This window comes from Sipha flava, unplaced genomic scaffold, assembly GCF_003268045.1.
Source record: "Sipha flava isolate LNK unplaced genomic scaffold, YSA_version1 167_pilon_pilon, whole genome shotgun sequence".
Classification (NCBI taxonomy): Eukaryota; Metazoa; Arthropoda; class Insecta; order Hemiptera; family Aphididae; genus Sipha; species Sipha flava.
The window spans coordinates 423,120-449,933 of NW_020271856.1; the positions used below are offsets into that span (position 1 = coordinate 423,120).

General features: G+C 29.2%; 1 protein-coding gene across 2 annotated transcripts; it reads left to right on the forward strand.

Moving 5' to 3' along the window:
• Nucleotides 1-9,594: 9,594 nt before the first annotated feature.
• Nucleotides 9,595-25,187, forward strand: LOC112679730 (katanin p60 ATPase-containing subunit A-like 1). 2 transcript variants are annotated; one of them, XM_025549631.1, is made up of 11 exons: nucleotides 9,595-9,957; nucleotides 21,485-21,607; nucleotides 21,685-21,866; nucleotides 21,928-22,057; nucleotides 22,303-22,637; nucleotides 22,752-22,854; nucleotides 22,913-23,034; nucleotides 23,092-23,271; nucleotides 23,723-23,990; nucleotides 24,611-24,737; nucleotides 24,803-25,187. In XM_025549631.1, exons 3-11 carry the CDS (start codon nucleotides 21,690-21,692, stop codon nucleotides 24,999-25,001), a joined length of 1,641 nt encoding a protein of 546 aa, XP_025405416.1. In that variant the 5' UTR covers nucleotides 9,595-9,957; nucleotides 21,485-21,607; nucleotides 21,685-21,689; the 3' UTR covers nucleotides 25,002-25,187. The 2 variants fall into 2 exon arrangements, with proteins under 2 accessions (XP_025405416.1, XP_025405415.1); XM_025549630.1 differs by lacking the exon at nucleotides 9,595-9,957 and adding an exon at nucleotides 21,206-21,396.
• Nucleotides 25,188-26,814: the final 1,627 nt, after the last annotated feature.

The following is a 26,814-nucleotide window of genomic DNA, read 5'->3' on the forward strand; positions in this document are numbered from 1 at the left end:
GGTAAAAAATCATTGCTGTATTATTATTTATAACAAAAAAAATATTTCTAAATTTTAAACATCAGCTGTATCATGTAAGCGGATCCCATATGTTATTTATATTTTATCAAGTCCGACAATATGGATCTCGTATAAAGTTGAACATAATAAGTTAGTATAAAAGTTATACTGATTTTTTGCCTTTAGTTATTCTCATTTATACATTAATTTTTCTTTTCCGTACATTGGTTATAGACACTATACTATATAATATAAAGTAAATATATACTAGTTAAAATATACTAAATATATTTTATTTTTATTGTTTGACACAAACCCGTAAGAAGAAAACGTTTCAAGGAAATTTTAATAATAATATTTGAAAATGTAATACATTACGCTGTGTTATGTTTCAGTAATACATTATTTAATAGTATATCTAAAAATATAAAACAATATTAATAAGAAGGTTGAACCTTTAAAACCCATTCAAAAATGCCATTAATATATCAAGTAGAATATTTTATCAATGAGGACATTGCAAATTGTACACTATAAATCTATACGACATCCAACCCGGAAAAACGAAACGAAACAAAACAATTTGTTATAAAGTTTCCTTTTATTTATTTGTTTCCCAACTTTCATATTATTTCAACTGAAATCCAAATATAAATATACAGTATTGTATTACGATTAAATTCGGTTTAGTTGATATTTGATATTTTTATGTTTTAAGTTACCTACCTAGTTTAAAATTACCATATTTTGTCACTACTTTTAGTGCTTTTCCGAGTTATTATGGTGCGCAATCATTATGATAGAAACTATAATATGGTATATTAATTTTGTTACATTAATTTGCTATTACATTAAAATATTATTAATTTAATGATATTAAATATTTATAAGTATTAGCATTATAGAATTATATATAAATTAATAAAATAAAATATAAATTTTTGTTTATGCCATGAATTGATTTTGTAAATTAGTTATCATTATAAAATGTCAAGGCAATATATATCCTTCAAATGAAATCGATACGTTTTATTGACGATCTACGGCAGGGGTCTCCAAACTTTTTTATTCAAGGGCCATAAAAAAAATCAAATGTTTTTAATGGGCCAAACATTTTTTTTTGTCCGTTATTTAGAGTGTCCAGTATTTAGGGATTTTCCTATATGAAAGTAATGAAAATATCCCCGTTCCCATAAAAACTCCGCTATTCGGAGGTGTCTGCTATTTAAAGGTGTCCGTTTAGGGAGGTGTCACTGTATGTATATTAATATAAAATACAACCAAACGGATTTTAAAAAATATTTATGTCTTCAGATTTTACGTCAAGGTCAGAAAAACGTTGTTTAAATTTAATTTTAAGTTCAGAAATTATTTTTTTAAGCGAATTCGATTGGAAATTGTAATTTACATTATTTATTATATTTATTGTAAGTAAAAAAAATGAGTAAAACAATTTTTCGAAATTTGTGTTTCAAATAAAATAAGTGCTTGCCTAAATGCTTTTACTAATATGTCTTATATTTACTGATATTTATATATCTATATTTACCTATGCGTTTTATGCGGGCTACGGGCCGGTTAAAACTTGTTTGCGTGCCGTAGTTTGGAGACCCCTAATCTACGGCATATTCTAAATCCATTAAACTATTGTGAGGCATTCAAGCGATATTGTTTTATTAATTATTTTTATTTATTTTTTTTTTGTGACAACTAATTAATCAACTTTACGATCCTACATCATATATATATTTGCCTACTCAAATTGAGATTAAAATCATAAAAGTAGGCGAATTAGTAGCGCACTTCTGAAATCACTGGTGTCTGAGTGTTGTCTAAATTTAAATATGTTCTAATTTAAATACTTTTTTATATTCAATAAATTATTAATTAATACACAATCAATTTATAATATTTCATATTTTATTTAAATATTTGAGTATACAAATTTATTTGTGTTTTGTTTGCTTTCAATTGCTGAATTATATTTTTAGTACATTCTAAATTTTAAATACAGCTAAGAATGAATTTTTTTTGCAGTAGTGTTATTTTTCAGCAAATACATTATCGAGTTGTAAGTAAAATGTAATTTACATTTAATGAATACATTCATGTAACATATGTTCTATTGACTAACAATCACATTATGTTCATAAGTATACAGATGGTACTAAGTTAATTTTTTAATTAATTTAATAAATATAACCTATCAATTAAAATTATTAAAAATATTATTCTATAAAATCATTTTTATTAAATAATGAATAATTTGTTTTGACGCAAATTTATAATTAATATTAACATAATATGAAAACACCTACTTAGCCTGTACACGCTGAACAATCATGTTGCACTTGAATCGTTTGTTTAATAATACAGATGTTAAAATGTGTAGGAAGTGTTTTTTTTGTCAAATATATTTAATTTGCATTACTTAGAACCTAGGTACTTGTTTAACCATTTATACACGAATCAAATAAGAATGAAGACAATATTATACTGTTTAACAATAATTATTTAGTACGGAGAGTAGTTTCATTTTATAGCTGTAAAATAATATTTATATTAATTTTATACATTATACACTAACCGAATAAATATTATTTAATATATAGTCAAGCATGTAAATTACATTAATATTTACTAAGTATTTTATTAACAACCATTTTTTTAAAGATCCTTGCGTTTTTTCGTCACCATAAACGTCGGCCTAAAACAATCTCGGGAATCATAATCCTTGAAATATTATCATATAAAAACCAAGGTTTTTATATGGCGTGCCATAAAATCGTGTTCTATTATTTGAAGTTATATATGTTTATGTGTTACCATACTAAATAGTTAACAAACAAAGTCCTATAAATGCCACGTAAATCAATAGTTTTTTTTCCTAAGAATAGACAAGAAGTAGTATAAAAGAACGCGTAGGGAAAAACTACTCTAAAAATATGTATACAAAAATACATAAACAAATATTAATTTCTAAATTACTTATACTATTTAAATAAACTAAATAATTCATAGAAGTTTTTTTCATGGTAATAGGTATTAAAAAAAAAAATTGTGTACATAAAAAAGTGCCTTTAATATAATAAACTCACTTTTAAAATTATTTCACAGAACTTTATTTTTATTCCATGGTTATAAACACAAATTAATATTTTTAAAATAAATATTCAAAACGAATTAGTTAACTGTTTCATGTGTTAATACAAATGCATACATAATATTAATAAAAAATAATGTTGATGACATTGTACAGAGTATTACTTTTATTTTTTTTTACGAATTACACACTTTTTTTTTGCTGCCCACTCTCTAATTGTTGTTTTTATACTTATTAAATGGACGAAATCTACGTATAATTTTATTATTTAGTACATATTAGTTGGTATTTCAAGGAATAAAAAACGTAGGCGCGATTTCAAAATGTAATTCCTAAAACTAAATGAGTCATTTATCTTACACACACATACATATGTATATAAAAAGTAAAACGATTCGATGTATTTTTAATAACAAAAAGAAAAAATTAGTAGACCAATTAGTCATTAGAGTCATTACCTACTCATTTTTAATATATTTATTCGTTTTGTTTTGTTAATGAAACACTATTTTACAACAGTATTACAATCAATGTTTCTCAATGATAAATCTACGAATTTAAACCAATTTTATACAGTACTTTGAAATTCGCAAGAATGAGATTAACTTATTTATAATAATGTGCGTTGATGACAAATTCAACACTCGGTAGGGGTTAAATTACGATTTTGCGATTTTCGTCTAATACATTAAGTCCAATTGTAAATTATAATGGCTTACAAACAATGGCGCATTTAAGGAAGGGCGAAAGGGCAAATGCCCCGGGCTGCAAATTTTTGGGAGCGGCAAAATATTCTAACTTTTATTATTGATGTATTCATGATTTTTTTAATTTTCACACCTTTTTCGATATTGTTTAGTATTTTAAAAAATATTGTTGAGCATCTAATAAAAAATTGAAAAAATTATACTATACCTAGTCACCTAGGTGATATTTATATAAATATATATATATATATATTTTTTTTTTTTGATAAAGGGGAAGGACGGAAAAATTATTTTGCCCCGAGGTGCGTATATATAAAATGCGCCACTGCTTATAAATGGTGGGTTGATATAATAGTTCCGTTGTTGTTTACAGATAACAAAATAAAACTATATGTAAATATTTAATACAAAAGTATTATAATAAATCGTTAGAGATTCTGACTGCTCACTACCTACTTATATTCGGCAGTTTGTGTCGTAATGATTTAGATAATTGCACAATTATTCACAGTTTCGAGCTCAGATAGAAGTTTGGAGTTATTTGGTCGTTATATCTTATTTGTTTTGTGATGTAAATCAATTGATTTTTATGTAAAATGTGCACGACTTTTGTTAAGCAAATAATGTTAAAAATAAATTCAAGTATTTCGTCTAAATCGAAGAATCCTACAAAAATCAAAAAAGAAATTAAAAAAAATAGCTGTAGGTAATTACATACCTAATTACATACTATTAAATTTGGTCATAAGACTATTATATTTTTAATTTTTGACATACGAAAAGAAGAAAGTGTCGAAAGTTAACATAAGGTTCTCGAGAATTTTAACTTTATTTTTTTAAAATATAAGAGAAGTAGGTTTAATGAACATGTTTACTAGTTTTCCAAGGTTATGTTAGTAAATAATATACGAGAGCTTTTATTTACTCTGTAAAAAAAATCTCTCATATAGAAATACAGAAATTTCTCTCAGACCTAATAATGAAATTAAATGAACCGCATTTTCATTTACTCGTAGTTTATGAAATTATAATACACCGATTGATCAAAATATTTATAATTTTACAATGCATATATCAACGATTAAACACAAATAGTATCGAATCCATATTAAAGAATAATTTTTGAGTGTTTATGTTATTATAATGTTTTTGAGTGCATTCTTTTACAAATCGTACTTTATATATTGTGTAGTACGATCTTTTTTTCCAAAATATTTTATCCTCATGTTAACATAATAACTATTGGGTGTGGTAGGTTTTCGTCGAATGTTGAATAATTGTCTTATTTAAGTTATAAACATCGATTTTTTTTATAACATGCGAATCTAGCGATTGTAAAAACCGCCTTTCTCTTTTGCCAATTATTTATTTCGCTTTTATTTTTTTGTGATCATCAAACTTTATTAATAATTATTTCGAGTCTATTGAGTCGAATATCAAGATAGACACTATACGTACAACTTGTTAAAAGCATTAAAATCGTATTATCGTAATCGTCGACGACGTACTGGATAATCGAGGAGAAAATCTGGACTCGCACTAGCGCAGACACCTACTTCGATCGACTTGACAAAACTCGACTGGTTGTTACAACCGAGTATTTTATACCATATTATCTATGTATATAACATACACGTATGTATAGCCTGAAGCACCACGAAAGTGGTTGTTAAAGACTACTAAAGACTAACTAAAGACTACAACACCAACACACTGGTCACATCACACGCGAAAGAAAATATGATGTGTAATACCCGTATGTGTACGTGAAGTGATTTTGACGTTCGGAGATTTTACGAAACGTGTTAGTTGTCGGAAAACGCGTTCGGTGTAAGATTTATAAGAAATCGTCACGCGCGCAGCATAAAAATAATAATCGTCACATGTACTAATATTATTATTATTATTATTATTATTATTATTATTTTAACATGCACACATTTGTGTGTATACGAATTCAATAGAAACGTACGAAACGATAATTGTAACGACGTGTGTTATATGTTATGTTCGTCTGGACTAGGGGTCGGCAACTGGCCGTAAGCAATTCTCTGGACCCTGTCAACTTTTATTTTCATACTTCTGATATTGTAATTTTTAATATAAATCAGTTGTAATAATCAAATAATTATTTTTACTTCTATACTGCTATTTTTAGAATATAAGGATTTTAGAAAAGATTTTTTTCACTGGACCTCATTGATTTATTATTTTAAACTTTAGGAATCTAATGTAAATAACTTGCCGACCCCTGGTCTAGACTTTAAACGGAGTAGACACCGGGTACCGGGTGTTTTGGCGATCGTCCACGTACACGCTTGTTGATTAATAAATCTGTCGCCTACATTATCAATGAAGTGGAAGAGTAGAGATTTTAAAAAGTTATTAGAATAAACGCGTTCGAGCTCGATTTCAGATTTCGATTTGTCCAATCTGGGAGAAAATGATTAAAAATTAATGTCAGAATAACAAAATTATTTTATTGTAGTACATATGATTAGACTACTCGCATACGCTACGATGTACCGATAGTATACAATACACATTGCAAAACGGAAATATTATTTCCTAAAGAAAAAAAAAAATCAAATTATATACAATAAAAATTAAATTTGAACGTCCTACCCCGTCAGTCAAAGGCGAGACAATGATGAAAACTGGATCTACAAAAATACGATCTAAGACATTTAGGTATAGAAGTTCAGGCGTAGCTGTTTGGACGTTATTGAGGAATTTAAACGTCGAAAAAATAAAAATAACATTGTACCATTTATCGTTAATCACAATTATTATCACCTGTCTATACACTTTATAGCAATAGTTAATATTTAGATAGTTCCATTTCAATATTTTACTATCATATATTTTAATTATACGACAATATTAACGGTATAAAACTATTTTTAACTTTTTCGGCGTCCCAATATCTCTAAATTTTTATATTCAAATGGCCATATCGAAACGTCCTTATTTTATTGTCTACATATTATATTATGATCTGTCACACACCATTATGTGTACAATTGTGCACTAACTAATCATGCGTTTTTCCATTTTTCTTATTTTGTTACTTTATACTTGATCGAACGTTTTCCTGTAGCAAAACCAAAATCAAGCGCATTTTACGTATCTTTAGTAAAAAAATTAGATAATAAATGATATTCAAAAGTTAATGATAACTGTCCGACGCACACCGCATTCATGACTTCGACTGCAATAGGTTTCATAGTTGATTTGACTATATGATAATCAATGACTCACCGGCGGTCCCCGGTAAACTCAAGCGCCATTTTACCAATTAAAAATTTGGTGGAATGATATTTTTTTAACCTTTAATTTTATTAATTTCCAAATTAACCACCTTCGCTGTCACGTCTTCGTCTGTTTATTATTTTTATTACTAGTTTAGTCGTCAAATTTACTTCTTGTGCAAACTGTTACGAACCGATTGTAAATATTCATTCGAAGAAAAAAATAATGTAAATTATACAATAGTTTCGTGTTGACAATAGATCGCCCGAATTTGGCTGCGCGCGTTCTACGGTATTATGATAATATTATTGACCGCGAAAATCGGTGCCCACCGGTGCTATTGTTATTTTATATCCATCTCCGTCGCGCGCACATAATGTTAATATCGTGCACTCATCATGTGCCGCAGTGCCGTCGAACACACGCGATCCGAAGTACACTTGCCGTCCCAGTGCAACTACGCATTCCGCGAACGCCGCCTTGTGCTTCGCTCGCCGATCGGTGCGCGGAACCGTGCGCACGCAATCGCCACCGGTTCCGATTTCGGTGACATCAGCGATCGTCGTGCCTTCGTCAGAACCGCGGAATACTATTAGAACCCCGACAACGCGTACGCATAAACCCAACCGTAGTGAGTATGTACACAAATTGTTTTATGTAGGTAATACGACCCTGTGCGCATAGATTACATAATCCTACCGAGTACATGTGCGCACATCGTCCTAACGGTAATCGTCTACGATCCTGTAACGCACACGTGTTTTACATAGGTTTTTTTTTTTTAAATTTTCTCTTCTCGTTCCCCGTAATATCTTCTTCCGTCCACTCATCCCGTCTCTCCTGCTCATCGTCCGACCGCAGCAACGGTTTGAATGACTACGGAACATCGTAATCACACATCGTACGCTCGACGACGGTTAGTTAGCGGGTGGCCGGTGCGTGTCATTGAGGTCCGGCGACGTTAGAGGCATACGCAAACAATATCTACATATATGTACCGTGATGCAGGTCGTCCCGCATAGCCTTGTGGCATTGTTTCGGCCCCGGTACTGGTAGCGGCGGACGCGACGTCCTATTATGGCGCGTTACGACGCGAAACCGCACGTGCAACCGTCGTCCTGTACGCCACGTACGCGCGTGCATCGCGCGTTGCACATGTTGCACAAGTGTACGCGTACGTACACGTGGCGGCGCAGCGTACGGTACGAGAGAGGAAATCGTTTTGAAACGTATAATACATATTACCTATGAATAAAATTAAGTATTTCATATAAAACTTTTTCTTACTTTTTATGTAGCAAATGCTTCTAAGGTTTTATTTTAAATACAGCGATAACAATAAATATTCTCATTTCCCATATACGCGAATCTGGCCATGTGCCTACAATTACTATGCCCATGGTAGGCGGGTGTCGGACTCCAACGCACGTTAGTTGAAACGAGAAACAAATAAAAATAAAAATATTCATGTACGTACTATAAAAAGTACAAATTACCATTCAACATAATTTTAAGTCGAAAAGATTATGGGCTCATTTTATACGTGGCCCTTGCCTGCCCTTAATCCAAACTTGTATATATGCATCAAGGTTGCAGCGTTAAATTTTCAAGTCGACACAGAAAAGATAATGAAGGTTGTTTTTTATAAAAATTTGCTGTACCGTCTTTTCAACTCTGTTAGGCCGAAAATGAATGCCCTTGGAAAAAAATTAGCCAAACTGGATTAAAAACGAACATTGCACATTGAATACAACAAACGCTCAAGTTTTCATCAAATAAATACTCTTGTACGTATTAACTATAAGCACTATAACCACTGTAAGCATGGGTGGATCAAGTGAGGACATTGGGGGTAAGTTGAAAAAAAATAATATTAAAAATAAAATATATTCATAAGAACTAAATAATATATTTTAAAAATAAATGTAGATAGTTGTCGTACGGCCAGATAATTTTTTTTTTGAGGGAGGGGAGTGGTCTACGCCCCCCGTCAAGACACCCCTACACGTGCTTAGTTGTAGTAAATTCTCCTTCGAAACGTCCCGACCGTGAGTAGGTGCTGAATCCGCCATCGGTAGTACGTCGCATTGTTGAAGTTAAGAGTAGGTACGCAATATGCATCGAACCGTACACTGAAATCCATTCGCCTTTCGAACGATACGAAGTCGTTTCCGAACGTGCAGTACCGGCGTATTCGGTGATCGAAACTCGGTTAGTAAACTTCAAAACTCCGTTTTACTACGAAAGCTAATTTTCGAGGCGCAAAATATTGACGACGAAAAAAACGACACCCTGACCGATTGTTGTGCACAACTCGACCGAAATCGAATCGGCACCGCAACAGTGACCTCACGTGCGCGTACAATACATTGCGTAACGTGCACGTACGATGACTGCACACCGCGATACAGTTCATTACGCAATTCAACAAGATACATTAATGTATACACCGTGCTACGATTACGCGGTGCAACGGTAATTTAACAGCGTTCTAATGTTGTTTACAGTGCGCACGCACTCACGAGATACTCGTCGTCGTCGTCACCGTACCGTCGTGGGAGAGTAGCCGCCGCCGCGGCCACCACCGCGGGTTCACGCGCAGCATCAACCGCGTGGTGGCCGACTACATCGGCGGCGTCTCTCTCCAATAGCTCGTCGCGTACCGTGGACGTCGGACGCTCGTCGATCTCGTCCCGTAACACGTCGGTCGTGCGGAAAACACGCGCGCCGAACGCACGTTTAGTTCTTTGCGACGACCGTACCGTCCGACCGGTTCCGTTCGTGTTTGTTTTGTTCGGCCTACTCGTCTACGCGCCAGCTCGGGAGTGTCACTCCTACGCCGCCACTGTCATCGTCATCTCTTGGTAACATTTTATCGTCGTCCTCGGCCGTCAGGTAATTTTTCTTCGTTCTACGGATTCCGATCCGTATGTGCTGTCGTATCGTTTACGAGCTCTTATAACCCGTGTATACGTGAAATTAAAAATGTCGTGATGAAAACCGTGTGATCCGTAGTTCACGTAATTCACGACGTTCTCAAGTGCTTTTCGAACCGTGGGTCGTGAACTGACTCTCGGCGTGTCGCTCACGATTTTCAAACCATGTACAAATCATGATTATAGCAATGTAAATGACAATCACCCGGTGACCGTCGTACCCGTCCTATGTACCAACGGATTTCATATTTTTCGCAGGTTTCATTAGATTTTCATTGGGTGTAGGGGGGGGGAGAATTGGCTAGTGGTGCTACAGAGATTTAGAAGCATTAGTGCTAGCATATGCGTGAGTTGAACTTTCTTTTTTTTTTTTTAATTTTTCGATTTTCATCGAAACACGAGGTAAAAAAGCGCCACCCAAATAATGTACGACACAAAAACGGGTGCGGTACCAAGTCTGTGCGGGCGGGTTTTAAAATGCGAATTTCTTTTCTTTTTTTCGATTCATCGCGTCTTGCCGCGGTGTGTAGGGGTACACCAACATCGTTTACTTCCGGTCTGAGTGCCCACCTCCTTAAATATGCCTAATGGCAATCATCCATATGTGGTACACAACGATTAAGATATTCCGCACGCTCAACAAAAAATAATCCATTAAGTAATGTATAGTTTATTGACATTTAAGGGGAGGGGAAGATAAATAGATCTACATCTACTTTGTTACGAGGGGGCGATGTCATGGTCATCGACAAAGGGTTGATAATATCACAAATATACTACAATGGAACGTATACCTGTTGGTTATCCATCGATGTTTTTATACGTTTACGTAAATGTATACGTCACATAATATTACCGGTACGAATTATTTATGTGTTCCCAATTTCGTTTGCAGGATATAAGTACGATAACTCGTGGACTCGTATACTTGCTGTGTATTATATATGTAACGGTTGCGAAAACATCGGACGGGTGCCGGTATAATACCCCCGAATGGAAGTAATATACGTAGTACCCCGTGCAAACATTTAAATAATAACACACAGCTAAATTTTTGTATAAAAACTACTTTATTTATGTTTTACATAATTAAAACTCAATGAATATTACTGTGTTAGTCAGATTTAAGTTTTTTTGAATTATACCATCAAAATAGATAAGCTAATGCATGACAATTATTATCAATAACTAATCATTGGGTTACGCCCTATCCCCATAGGGATTTTTATCCGAAATAAACATGGATGTTAAATTACGTCGACGTAATGTTCAGTTGTAAAATGAAGGTTAGATACAATACATTTAATATCGTTAAAATATGATGTTCCTACTTCGTTTAACAGAGGCAATGGTTAATATTCTTCTAAAAATGTTGTTATACGATGTTCTATGTCCTTAATATTACAAAATATTAATAAAATTCTTCAAAAAAATTATATTAATTAAAAAATTTGATTTGAAATATTAAATTATTTTATTACATTATATTAAAATATTAGTATAATATTATATTAAGGTTCACTGAATAAGTGACGAACCCGGTAAACTGAAAAATGAAAACATAATCATTTATTTTGTTTAGTTCTAAATTCCTATAATAACTTAATGCCTTATATGCTTAGTTATAATTTTTTTATTCGAATAACCCAGAAAAGTACAAAAATTATTTTCTAAGTTTATATTTTATTTTTTGATTAATTAACATAATTATGATGTTCCTACAAGGAGATGTATAAATATAATGATATAATGATTTTCTTCGAAAGAATATTTATAAATATTTTAAAATTGTATGTATATTCTCAAATATTTTCTAATGTCTATTATAGGATTTTTATACGAAAAATGTAAAATCATAAAAATCCGACATGTATGTTACTAATATACTTTATATCATTACCTAAACGGTAAAATCACTGTACTACGTTCAATTTTTAACCTCTTCTGTTAGTTGGTGTAGAGGTAGACATAATAATATTAATTCTCTCTAAATACATTATCGAACACAACTCGTTTTGATCGAGTGTATAATTACGAAATGTATATTTTTATTTTCTGAACAATATTATGTTTGTTAATAGATTACTTTACGCATATATTACTGCTGCATACGTGTCTTTGGAAAAATATATTAGGCATTTAAAACCACGCTGTACTCTAATATGCAAATAAATTTGGATATTCAACACGTTTATCTAATTCTCGTCCGCACACCGTTTAGTAGCTTTAAGCCACTTAATACGATTATTAAGTAAGTATGTATAGTTACTATGCATATACATTAGAAAATAGTTGATATACTCTACCAAACCTACGATTATGTATTGTTTCTTATTTAAATTACTTTGGTAGTCGCATATAGTTAATAGATGAAAACAAATCGACTTAGGAGTTACAATAAAATAATAATTTGCGAGATGAATAAAGTTCAACATAGTAATGTAGTTGCTATAATTTTATATAACCTTCAATGTAGTAAACATTCGATAAATCAAAATCAAAATACATTTAGATTTATTTGGTTACAATTTCAAACACCACATTTTTTTATGAGATATTATTGAAATATTTTATATTTTTATAGGTATTATGTTATAAATATGTGTGAGTCAATATCTTAAATAATTGATGAAAATGATGTATGAATTTGAATATTTTTTAAATTTAAATTGTTAATAAAATTGAAAATACGAATATTTTATTCAAAAAACGAAACCCAAGGACAAATAAATTTAAATTATTTAAACTCCAAAATTGCTTTTAAACGAAATACACCTACTCAATCGTTCTAAAATAATAATGTCTATTGTATTATTCTAGTATTATATATATTATATAGTATGTGTTTAAATTATCCATTGGATATTGAATATTGTGAGTTAATGTTAAAAGTATATACCTGCATTGAACTAGAAATTAGATTAATTTTTTTTCTTCGTATCAGGTTTCATACTGGTGACTACGAGTAAGGCTCGTTTCACACTTATACGGTTCGATTCGGTTCGGTGCGTATTCGATTCGTTTTCGGTAGCGTCTAAAAACGAATGAAAACTCTTCACACACACTCGGTTAGTATAAGGTTTGACTTCACGACCGAATCATCGAATATGCAGTCACTTTGATCACAATGCTCACTATGGAGAAAAGACAGATTGCTGCAATGTTATTTCTCTATAGAAGTTACTTGTTTTGTTCTACAGCACTACACGTGATTGGACTGATGAAATCAGCCGATCAATATCAATGTCAAGTGAATCACACGTTGTCAAATGTAAATTAAAAAATTTAAAATAAGAAAATGAAAATGAAATAATATTTCCCTTGCCGTAAACGTGACCGAACCGAAATTAAACCGTGTGTGTAAACGACTAATTGCTTTTGTGAACTCTGGACCCGAATGGAAACCTAACGAAACCGATTCGTGTCGAGGGAGCTTTCGGTTCTATCAGTTTATCTATTAGGTACCGAACACAACACCGTATTACCGTTTCACACTTTTCCGGCGGCTACCGAAAACGAATCGAATACGCGCCGAACCGAATCGAACCGTATAAGTGTGAAATGAGCCTAAGACTAGACTAATTTTTATGACTTGTTTACAATTAAGAGTATATATAGATATATAAAACAATAAAACAAAAAAATATATGTATATAAAATGAGTATGAGCCTGGATGTGGAAAAATTAGCCAATGGATTGTTTGATCCACTGTTGCCTCGGGTACACCACGTAGAAGTTTTTTCCATGTACCCGATTAGATAAATGTTTTTACATTATTTATATTGTTACATTATATTATAGAAATTAATGATTTTAAACCTTATAAATTTATATTTTAAATATATTTGTATAAATACATTCTTATAAAATGTGATTAAATTAATTGCACAGTATTTAGACACTTTTTTTTAATATATTTTTTACGTTTTTATTTTATACTATACAATATTTATGTCATAAGCGAGGATTATGATCACGATAAAAGAAATAATATTTTTTATATCAAAATTTATTTAATCAAATTACTTTTTATATTCGATAAATTCGCTTTATAAATTCATACTATAAACTCATACTACGTATACAAATATACCTTCTTCCTTCTAACATTTTTTTTGTGCCATTCGAACTTATTTTTTCATCCTCAAATACTGTTTTATTGATTTAAAAAGTTCTAGCCACTTATTTTAATACATCAATTTTAAGTAATTACATATGGAGTATATGCGGTTGTAGGCAGTCGAGGTATTAGTTGTATTTATTTATTTTGTGGTGATAATTTTGTTAAACTTTAACACTCTTATTTTAACGCAAATAGAGCAGATCACACAACCGTTAAACATAGTTTGTAAATGCTCAATTTTTATTTTTATCAAAATTCAAATTTACTCTTTTAATCAGTATTTTATCGTAATTTATTTAATGTAGAATCATCGTTACCGAATGTACTTTGTATCTATAACGCCTGTGTGATTGTAAAATATATGTATACTATTATTGAAATTTAGCATATTTAAATTCAAATTTATGGTAATTTTTCATTTGCCTATTATATAAGTTTAACAATTAACCTAATTCATTATAAAACAATAGAGTATTTTTATTTGCCCATTCACGTGACCGTCAAATGGAATGTTTCTTTTCTTATATGCAATTCTTACAAATCCTTCGTGTATAAACTCTATATAGTAGATTATAATATGTGTGTGAGTGTGCGTTATTTTCCTCTAGACTCTAGAGGGATTTCTATACATATGTATATTATGCATTTTTATCTTTATTTCATAATTACCACCAGTATTACATGTGTGTAATCGATGAAAAAATTATAACCACTAAAGTCATATATTTCACCTAATAGCAAATAGCAAATTAAATAGGTATTTATTGTAATTTTTTTTTTTTTTTTTTGCACGTGTTTCAACTACATACGTGACATAATTTCACCAATATTCTATTAAACCAAACACTTGTTTCGAATTGTTCTTGCAATAGGAAAACAAAAAATAGGATAGGTCACAATATCATTTAAAATGTCACTAAAAAACGATTGCCTATTGTTTTACTTTTACCTACTCAAAATGAACCCAAAAAACAAGGCTATTTATTTTTGTTTAAAAATTCTTCCGTTTCTTAGACAAAACACTGTACTTTTTAGACTACTAAAGTTTTTTTCCTTCATTTTTTATACCATTTTTCTTGCGTATACAGTATTATATTGTGTTACTTATGTATATATTCGTAGTTTAGAAACGTAATAATATGTCAAACACAACGCTATGGGATAAGTAAACAACGGAAGATATGCCATGCGCTTACTCTGTTTATTTATATATTGTTAAGTCCAATTTTTATATTTTAAATGCCTTATAATTTATGAACATTATTCAATGAGCAACGCAACGCTCTTATATTACTTGCCGGCTTGTGGAGGTGTATTCATATATTTAGTAATTTTTTATGTTTATTTATGGTAACTTGTTGTATACATATATATATATATATACTTATGTGTGTGCGTGTGTGTATGAGAGAGAGAAAGAGAGAGAGAGGGAGAGAGAGAGAGAGTGTTATATAGTTGAACATATATATGTCAAAAAAACATCATTTAGGTAAGGTATAAACGATGGAAATGTAATAAGTACTTGTTTAAGAAGGGAATGTTTAGATTAGTTTAATGTGAAATAATAATAATAAATTAATATTAATATTTTTTTAAGTATGTGATTCGTAGTAATATATAATAAAAGTTTCTAGTGAAACTTACCTAAAACTTCAGATATTCTTATACATTTTGATGTATAATAATTGTTATTGTTATTTAATAATCTTTAAAGAGTTAAATATTTGTAAATTAAACGGTTTATTTCAACGTTTTTAATTAATAGTAAAATAAAGAATTTCTATTGTTAACTTAAGTAATAGATATAATAACTGATGTTCATAATATTTTTATTAGTATTATTGATTTGATCAAATAACCAAATGCTTCGTTGCAAACCATTATAATTTAGTTCCAGCCATCAATAACAATAATTTCAACAACCATAATAATTTAATAATATTTATATGTGTGTATGTGTCTGTTTGTACATTTAATACTGTTGCCGTGATCACGTGAAAGAATAGAAAGTCGCATAATGTTTCTAAGATAGGTCTGAACCAGTTTGTTTATGGCGTGAAGTTTTTTGAGAAAAAAATGCGAAAACAATGCAAGAATGTTGTCTTGTCGATCTTTATTGTATAGATTTCAACTTTCATGTGATTGTTGTACGTATTCGAAATAAAAATGAATTACATTCTTTGATGTTGAAGTCCTATACGTTTCGAAAATGCGTATGTCCGGTGATAAAAACTATTATGTACTATTGTTATTCTAATCAGTAATCCATAAAAATTATTGTTTTACTGTGTATAAATGATTAATTTTATTATTATTACATAATAAAAGTATAATATCAACTCATAATATTATATTAATACCTTTTCGTTTTATTATACTCCACCAATTTATTTTATTTTATTAAAAATCCCCGATTAATAAAAAAAAAAAAAAAATTGATATAAATACGAGTAAACCAAGAAATAAAGAATTGCTTTTATCATAGTGACATTTTAGTTACTATGAAAAATGATGAAGAATTAACGATTTCTGGTAAAATATTCTTCTAGAATTTACGTATAAATGATTCTAACTTGTTCGAAAAATATTTAAACTTCCTTCGAGGGTAATCAATAACTTGAGAAACATAACAGGTGCCTTTTTATATAATATTTTATGAACATCTGTTTTACTTTTTACGTCGATAGCTGTACCATCACGCTTAAAAGTCAAAACACTCATAATGCATTGTTAATATATTTTTGGATATTATACGAGGGTGAATCGCTGCGTAATTAATTAACACGGCTTATTCATAACTTGAAATGTTATTCATTTAATATTTATTCATTCTGACCTACCCTAGTATATTTGCATATAAATTATAGTATACATTTTTTTTGAAATAATACTATATTTAAATAATTTCGAAATTCAATATATTTTACGTAGTGAATATTATAATGTATTCAAGAGTCTATATATTGGCTGTAGTATATACATACATATATATATATATAGTATATAGTAATATATATGTTTTTATTATTGCCTGTATTCTTTTTTTTTTCTTAATTTAGCTGTATTGTATTAAGTAGAAGTATCTATAATAATTCGGAGGTCTTTGTAGATTTTTTCGTAGATTTTCGTGTTCGTTATTATTCTTAATATTTTGTTTTAGAAAATTTAAATTTTTTTTAAATGTGTCGCTGAACAGTTACCCTAGATAAAGCAAGCGTAAGTAATTAGTAATTAATATTAGTAATTAGTAATTAGTAATTAATATTGAATATTTTTTATGTATAACTGCATTTTTGTTTAGAATAGGAAATAATATTGAAAGGTGCAGGTAGACTTGTTGTAATTTAGTAGCTATATGAGGTCCCCAGGTTAGTATCTTGTCTAGTGCCAACTACTATAGTTGTATGTTGGTGTTTTATTAAATTATTGTTTTACTTTAGGAGTTGGAAACAGTGGGAAAATATGTCAAAAACAGATATACTATATAATATACGAGTACATATAAGCATATATACGCCATTAAATGTGTAAACAATAGCATTAGTGTTGATAACGATGCCTTATAAGAATATAATTTTGATTTCAATCTAACTCTAGTGATTACTGATCATCTGACAGTTTATTCTAAATTATTTGTTCTTAATTATTCTAAATAAATAAATAAATTATTATCTAAATTATTATTTATGTAATATTATTATTTTTATAAATTATTATTTTAATTATTCTTAATTATTTTACTTTAAATCTCTTTACCCGGTCCGATTTAATATACTTAGGAGGTTGATAAGATTATCGAGGAAGGAAAGACGATTGATTAGCGGGTTTGTATGTTGAGTTAGTTTAAAATGAATTGAGCAAGATTTTGTTGATTGAGACAGAGTTAGAATTTTAAGATTGTTATGTAGGTTAGTATTTTCGATGTACCAGGGGGCGGAGATGATTTAACGGAGGCATACTGATTGGAAAGCTTGGATGGTTCGTAAGTTGGAAGATTTGGTGGAGCCCCATAATTGGATACTATAAGACTACACAGGTCAAATGATGGTTTTATAGATTAAAAGTTTGTTGCTGGTGATTATTTTATATCTCAAGAGAGAGAGGAGTAAAAGTAGTCTGGAGTTTACTGTTTTTCTTTTATTTTTTAAATGTTGAGACCAGGTAAGGCGTCTATCGAGCGTCAGACTTAGATATTTTACTGCTGAGGTTGATGGGATAATATTATTATTAGTTTGACTGGGGGGGGGGGAAGTCTTTTGGTCTTAGTGAGAATGATAAAAGATTATTTAGATTCATTTAATTTTATCTTCCATCGTTGGTACCAGAGTTGTATCATGTGAAGATGGGTTTGTAACATATCCGTGACGATTTGAGGATCTTTATTTGAGGCCACGATTATTATGCCGTCAGCATAGGTAACCAGAGATGTGTAAAAGAATTTAGGAGTATCATGAGCAATAATTGTGTAAAGGAAAGGGGCAATGTCACTGCCTTGTGAAACGCCAGCTAATATTTGGAAATTTTCGGAGTAAAGATGTTCACTCGAATGGAAAAGGTTCGGTTTTCGAGAAAGGATTTAATAAAAAGGTAATATGGGGCTGGAAGAAACTTTTTAATTTTATAAAGGAGGCCACCATGCCAGATCCTATCAAAGGCCAAAACTACCTCGAGCAGAACTGTTGCGCAGTAATGTTTAAATTTCAGGCTAGAGTAGATTAAGTCGACAGTACGAAAGAGCTGGTGGATTGTGGAATGCTTGGTCCTAAAACCAAATTGATGACTAGGTATACCTAGTATATATACTATATGTACCGTCAGTAAGTCGAAGTGGTGAGGTATTTTTTCTAGTTTTTTTTAAATTTTTTGTTGCTCTCCATATCGAGCCATTTTGAGGATTTATATTGTTTAGGTATGATTAATATTTCTCTGACTTGAATTGTTTTATTATATTTTTAAGTACATTTGTAGTTTGATTAAGTTGTTGTTTAAGACTGGGATATCTGTATTGTTTCCAGCGTGCTCTAATTCTACACTTTATTGCTATTAATTTTTGGATGTTTTGAGGCAATCTATCATTTGTATAGGTTGTTTGATTTTTATTTAGGTAAGAACTAATATTTGCTGATTATTGGTTTTTACCATAAGTGTAGCTGCACATTCAATTCCATTGCAAGTTTTCAGGGTTATATTTAAATTTATACTATTGTCTAAGTGATTTTTAAATTTAGTCCAATTTATTGGTCCGTCTGTTAGTGAAGGTTTAATATTATGAGTAGGGTTTCCTCTTAGTGTTAATATAACAGGTGAATGGTCACTTGAGAGGTCGCATATATTATTTACTAAAGTGGTTAAGTGATTTGGTAGTTTGGTAACAAAATAGTCTAATGTGTCTGGATGTCTATTTAAATGTGTGGACCAGTAGGTTGGACCAGGAGGGGAAATAACTGAAAAGTGGTTATCAGTTATCGTTTGAAAAAGTGTTTTACATATTTGATTTTCGGCCCTGCATCCCCAAGTGTTATGTTTAGCGTTGAAGTCACCTCCTACTATAAATGTATTACCTAAAAAGTTAAAAAGTGAGTTGAATTTGTTTTTACTTTTATTATGGTTTGGGGGACAGTATACTGAAAGTAGAATAATTGGGATGCTATCGACGTTAATTTGAATGTTTGTTGCTTGAATTGCGTGTTCCTGATACGGTGGTAATAAACAGTGGTGTATTCTTGAAGAGACGAAAATTGCGGTACCGACATGGGCCGTATTATTAGGGTGATTTGTTACGTGAGTGGTAAATCTATATAATTTAAAATTAGTATTTGGTGTAAAATGAGTTTCAGTTATCATAGCTATAGCTATATGTTAATTTTTTTTCGTATAATAAGTTATGAAGTTCATGTTTGTGTTGAATGGCACCGTTTGCGTTCCAGAGTAAAATGTTTAATGAGAGATGAGATTGGGTAGAGTTATTCATTATTTTTTATTAAGAGTTTGTTGATAACCGTTGTGAGGAGTGAAATAAGTGGATTAATAATTAGTTTAAAATCATTGAGGTATTAGGTGAGCTGTTTAGAAAAATAATTCGGGGTTTGTTCATGGATTTTTGTATTATTAAATTGACGAGAGGCGTCTGCGTATGATTGAGTGTGAGGCTGATTATTAGTATTGATATTATCATTTAGGGTGGTAAAATAGACCTCTTTAATAGGTATGGTATTATTGTTATTTAATAATTTAATATCAGATTGGAAATCTTGGTTAATTTTTTTTTATTATTCTGGTGTCTTTGTTGTAGATTTTTATACACCTTTTTTTTTATACCAACTTTTTATGATATATACCTAACCTCAATAACTTGTTGGGTGTTGTCCTTCATATAGTGCACATTTTGGTAGTTGGTCGGTGGGTTTTAAACAGGCTGAGGTATTGTGTTTTTCCCCACATTTCACGTGTATCAACTTAATCAACTTAATTAAATAATTTTTTACTATTGGGATTATTATATTTATGTGAAAAAAAAAACGATAGTTTATTCGTAGTTTTATTTAAGTTAAATCAAGTAATGTAATTATTTAAATTTAGTATATTTGAATGTGTAATACGATAAAGTATACTATTTTTTTCTAATTATATAATTGGAACTTCAAAAACGAACAAATCTATTGTGACCATTTCTTTCAATTTACTTAATTTAATATTTAATGTTATAGAATATGGGACGAAAATATTGATTTTTTTCCAGTACAAATATTCTAAGTATTTTATCATTCAAATCATAATAAAATATATATTTGTAATTTATGCAGGAAAAATTATAGACATAACTGTGAATACAGAAAATATAAATGATATTAAGTTTTCCATTCTTTTAGTTCAATTTTTAATTTTTTCTTGTAAGATTGTGCGTGTTTATGTAACAAGTTGATATGAAATTTCAAACTATTTATTTTTCCCGCTCTTTTAACTTATTACTAAGGACGTCATTCAAACATAATCGTCAATGTGATAACAATACTTTACAACTTCATTGGATTTTAAAGCAAGAGAATGATCCTCGATCAAATATAATATAGTTTGATAATGTTATACCTTCAAAATATTAAAAAAGTTGTCACAAGTCATAGTGGTCGTTTAAATAGTGATTATTTGATTGACAGATTCAAATTTCGAAAGACTACGTTGTAAATTTACTCTAACTAAGTCTTTGTAAATCTATTGTTATCAGTAGACACGCTAATTATGTTTAATGTTAAGCTATTCATTTATAAGCTTTATTGGTAAATTCGTTAAACATAAATAAACAAATAACTTTTTCTATATCATTTTAACAAAATATTTTTTTTAATTTATATTTTGGTTTTTCAGAAACATGTTTTTATTTTTTGCGATGATTTTGATTGAGAATGATGTACGAAAATGAACTTCATTTTACATGGATTATTCTCAATTAAGCCATTTCTTCCTAAGCTCAAATTTATTAAATTGAAGGTAAGTTATTGTCATTTACATGCAGATGTAACATTTTCTGAATTAATAATAACAATAATCTGGTTGACTGGTTACAGTTGTGATGACCGTTATGGCAGTATCGATTTATGAAATACGTGAAAGTATTAACATGGCTCGTGAGATGGCACTTACTGGCAATTACGATTCGTCAGTAGTTTATTATGAAGGAGCTAAATTACAATTGGGAAGGTTCTTGTCTACTGTGGATAATCAAACACGTCGAGAATCTTGGCGAACTGTAAATAAAATATGTTTTAATATTAAATGTTTTTTACTTAAATATGAACAATTCTTACTAGATTCAACGACAGATTAATGATGAATATGAACAATTAAAATTATATTCAAACACATTAAATAAATTGAAACAAAATAGAAGTAGTAAATTTGAAAGAAATGAAAGACCATTGAGTGCATCTAATCCATCATGTAAGTATCTTATCATATTTCAAATAATTCAAAGAAAAACATGTTTTTCAACTATACATTTTATTTCCTGAAGTTAATTACTTTAAAATATTTAATTACAATTTGGTTCAAAGTAATTTTACTTTTTTATAACAGAAATACTTTTATAATATACTAATCACATTAATTCATTATGTATTCAGAATGTAGTGGCAATATTTATTTATCATTTTATATTTACTTATATAATTATTTTATTTTTATAGTAAGTAGGAATAATAGAAATGAAGATATATCACCTGTTGATGGGGTGTCATGGTTTGGAACAACTCGTCAACAAGTCAATGGTAGTGGTTCTCTTGAGTGGCCTCCTGCAAATAATAATGATCCAGATGTTTGGCCTCCTCCATCACCAGTTGAACATAAACCTGGACCACAGGTCAGACCACAAAAAGCTTCTTCACGTGTTGTTAATAGAAACCAAAAAGTTGGACCAAACAATAACCGAAACAGTGCCTCTAGATCTCAGTTAGCTAAGAAAAATGATGAAATTAAAAAAGGTCAAAAAAAAGATACTAATGGTCATCATACAAATGGAACGGTAAATATTTGAATGTTTTGTATAATCATTTAATGTAATTAATATAGTTTAATATATTAAAACAACGCATTTTTAATTTAATTTATATTTAAATCATATAATTATATTTATTAGAGTGATAAAAATGAAAAAGATAAGGATGAAAAAGAAGTTTTGAAACCAGATGAAAAGCGATTTGATTGTTCCTCATATGACCAAGACCTCGTTGATATGTTAGGTAATTATAAACATATAAATTATATTTTTATCGTACCAATAAAAAATGTAATTTCTAGAGAGAGATATTGTACAAAAAAACCCAAATATAAGATGGAGTGATATAGCTGAATTAGATGAAGCCAAACGTCTGTTAGAAGAAGCAGTAGTACTTCCTATGTGGATGCCTGATTTTTTTAAGGTAAAATATTAATATTTGATGCGAATATTTGAAATTTAAAATAATGTATTTTTATAGGGAATTCGACGACCTTGGAAAGGAGTATTAATGGTTGGCCCTCCTGGAACAGGGAAAACAATGCTTGCAAAAGCAGTGGCAACTGAGTGCAGAACTACATTTTTTAATGTATCTTCATCAACATTAACTTCTAAGTATAGAGGTGAATCTGAAAAACTTGTCAGGCTCCTATTTGAAATGGTAAGTTTCATTTACAGTATTGAAAAAATATATTAAGTAATAATTAATAGTGCTGTTATAATAGTGCATATAATAAAAGAATAATAAAAGTAAGTGTGTATTTTAGTTCAATTAAGTAGCAAAAGTAATAATAATTGTATGAGATATGCACAAGAATTTTAACCAAAAATGATGTCCCATATGATTTATATCCATATTGTAAATCTAATCAATATTGATTTTCCTTTACTTTATATAGTTAGTAAACCTTAAATCCAAATACTCATATCAAATTGTTCATTACCAATTTTATCTAATAATTGGCATATTAAAGATAATATGGTATATATAAATATATTTGCTATAAGATGATTAATTTTAAAAATAATTAAATGCTCTTATAAAAATATTAATTATTTTTGTATCTATGTATTTCTTAAGAATTTTTAATAACAAATTTTCTTTGGTATAGGCAAGGTTTCATGCACCATCAACAATATTCATTGATGAAATAGATTCACTTTGTTCTCGGAGAGGTTCAGAGTCTGAACATGAAGCATCCAGAAGAGTAAAATCTGAACTTTTAGTCCAAATGGATGGCTTAAGTGATACTAATACAGAAGAAGAATCAGGTGCCAGTCGTATTGTAATGGTATTAGCAGCTACCAATTTCCCTTGGGATATAGATGAGGCACTCAGACGTAGGCTAGAGAAACGTATATATATACCACTACCTAACAGTTAGTATTTTGTTATACTCATTTAAAACTTCCAAATATGTGTATTTTAAATAGGAATAATATAATATAATTATTTGAGAATCTTAATGAAAAATTTGTTTTAAGAGATTCTGAGTTAAATGAGAAATCTATTTCTATTTTGTTATACTCATTTAAAACTTCCAAATATGTGTATTTTAAATAGGAATAATATAATATAATTATTTGAGAATCTTAATGAAAAATTTGTTTTAAGAGATTCTGAGTTAAATGAGAAATGTATTTCTATTTTATTTTTGACTATTTATTATTTGATATTAAATATAAAATAAAAATTACTTAAAAATAAAATAAAATTTTCTTAGAAGTGTTCAAAGGATTCAATATTTGAAAAGTGTATATTTATATACAAAACATAATTTTGTTTAACCTTAATATTTTAATTAAATAAATTAAATGTTGCTTTTTTAAGTAATAATATGTACAATTTAAATATATTAGTAAACTAACTGTAATATTTTATTTTATTAATAATAAAAATTATAAATATTGTTTTAAAAAAATAATGTTATATTTAATTAAATATGTATCTACATTAATTTAATAATTTTTCTTAACTTTATTTAACTTTGTTTTTATAGGTGCTGGTCGAGAAGCACTTCTGAGAATAAATTTAAGGGATGTTAAAGTCGAACCTGATGTTAATTTAATGGAAATAGCTTCTAAACTCAAAGGTTACTCAGGTGCTGATATTACTAATGTTTGCAGGTAATTATAAGCGCTAAGCTTATTTTATTTATACCGTACCAATTTTATTTTATTTCTTCATTTAGAGATGCATCTATGATGTCTATGCGACGTAAGATTGCTGGATTAAAACCTGATCAAATTCGGCAATTAGCTAAAGAAGAAGTGGATTTACCTGTATCCTTCCAAGATTTTAATGAAGCAATAGCAAAATGTAATAAAAGTGTTTCATCGGATGATTTAACTAAATATGAGAAATGGATGAGTGAATTTGGTTCTTCATAACTGTTGCAACATATGAACTGTAATAGATTAGTTGGCAATTCATTTTTTTTTTCTTTTGTTAATTGTATATGGAATTAAAAGACAATAGTAAATTATTTACATTTATTTTAATTGTTAATGGCTGTGCTAGCTTTTGAACTTTATTATGCTCACAACGAAACCATACTTAAAATATTTAAAAGAAAAACTAGTATTCTTAAGTTTTTTTTTTTTTTATTTGTTCAGAATAAATATTTTAATAATACATTAATTTTGTTTAAGAAATTAGAAAATAAATAATATTTAATCTTGCCATTTTTGTAGAATCAAAATATTGAAAATAATCAACTGGTTTAATTTCTACATATTTAGGCTGATGAAACATTTTATTTTGTTTCTTAAAATTTTTTATCTTGCACTTGTATAATTTTAATGCTAACTTTCCAGGTTACAGCCTTAATCAGTATTTACTGATTCCTTTGTATGATTTTTATAAAATAATTTATTTGTTAATTTATTCAACAACCTAAAATTGTCATTTTGTAAAAGTCACTTGTAATTTATTTTAGTAAAACAAATTTTTCCTAATATTATGCTTGGTTTTTTTATTTAAATGTTGTATTGTTCATTTAACAATTTTTACACAGCCCATTTATATAGTTATAACTAAAAATAAAACTAAATAACTATCTGTTGGAATAAATAAATAAAAAAAAACTCTTGATGAGTAAGTAAAATAATAACTAATGTAACTGAACTGTACCTATACGATTTAATCTTTAATACTTACACCAAATTATGGTAACAAATTATAAAATAATTCAAATAAATATTATCCATATTAGGTTGTTAGGAATTCTAATGCTTGGTTAACAAGATAAATTAGTAACTAGTAATAATTAGTTACCTGATGATTTAGTTCATAATTATGATGCTTGAAGTTATGTAGTGTAACCATAAATCAAGCATTCCTGTAGGTTATTTATAAATATGGATTAATATATACATGGTAACATTAAACAGTTACTAAATGTATTTATAAGATGTATGAACTTTTTCAAAATTGTAAGTTTAAAAATATTAGACAATTTAATATACAACATAAAATCGGTTGTTCATTTTTATATCTCTTCATCATTGTTAAAACAATCCTTTACATTGAATAATGAATTTTTTTTCTTGCACAGGGGCTAAATAATTTTATTTAAATTTTAGTATATGTATTTCCGAAGCAAGTACATGAATAATGACAAAATAAATGAAATTAGACAAACAATGATTAACTTTTATACTCATGAGACAACAGTATATAGAGAATATAAAAATATAATAGTAATTTATCAAAAAAAAAAAAATAAAACATGTTTTTACTTAAGGTAAGCAGCAGCATAAAATGCATCACCTTCATTCTTGCACACAATTATGATATTATTATCCATTAACACAATGACGTTTAATAATTCTAAAATATACTTATTTTACAGTTTTATTATTATTTGGATAAATCTTCAAGTACCCTGGTACCTTAGTACAGGGTTTCACCCAATGGATTTCTTGAAATTCTGACCTACACAATATAATATACCTATTCCTTTATAGATTAATGTACCATGATGCAGTTCATCGTTTATAGTTATCGATCGCATTAATGAAAATATAAATATTCAAGTATGGTTAACCAGGTCGCTGTCCTAGTGTCTTACTCGGTCTGTCGAATGTCGTCATTAGTCAACATATTAATAATTCACTGACAAACCCTCAATCCCCTTCCGTTTTACCTTTTCCGGCGGCGAGTTCAATGTTCTTACTGACACCGTAGCTATTTCGTCCTTCC

Coding starts and splice junctions, on each gene's coding strand:
- LOC112679730 (XM_025549631.1), top strand. CDS start 21,690: ATGACCGTTATGGCAGTATCGATTTATGAAATACGTGAAAGTATTAAC. Junction 23,035..23,091: donor GGATGCCTGATTTTTTTAAG/GTAAAATATTAA, acceptor GTATTTTTATAG/GGAATTCGACGACCTTGGAA. Junction 24,738..24,802: donor GATATTACTAATGTTTGCAG/GTAATTATAAGC, acceptor TTCTTCATTTAG/AGATGCATCTATGATGTCTA.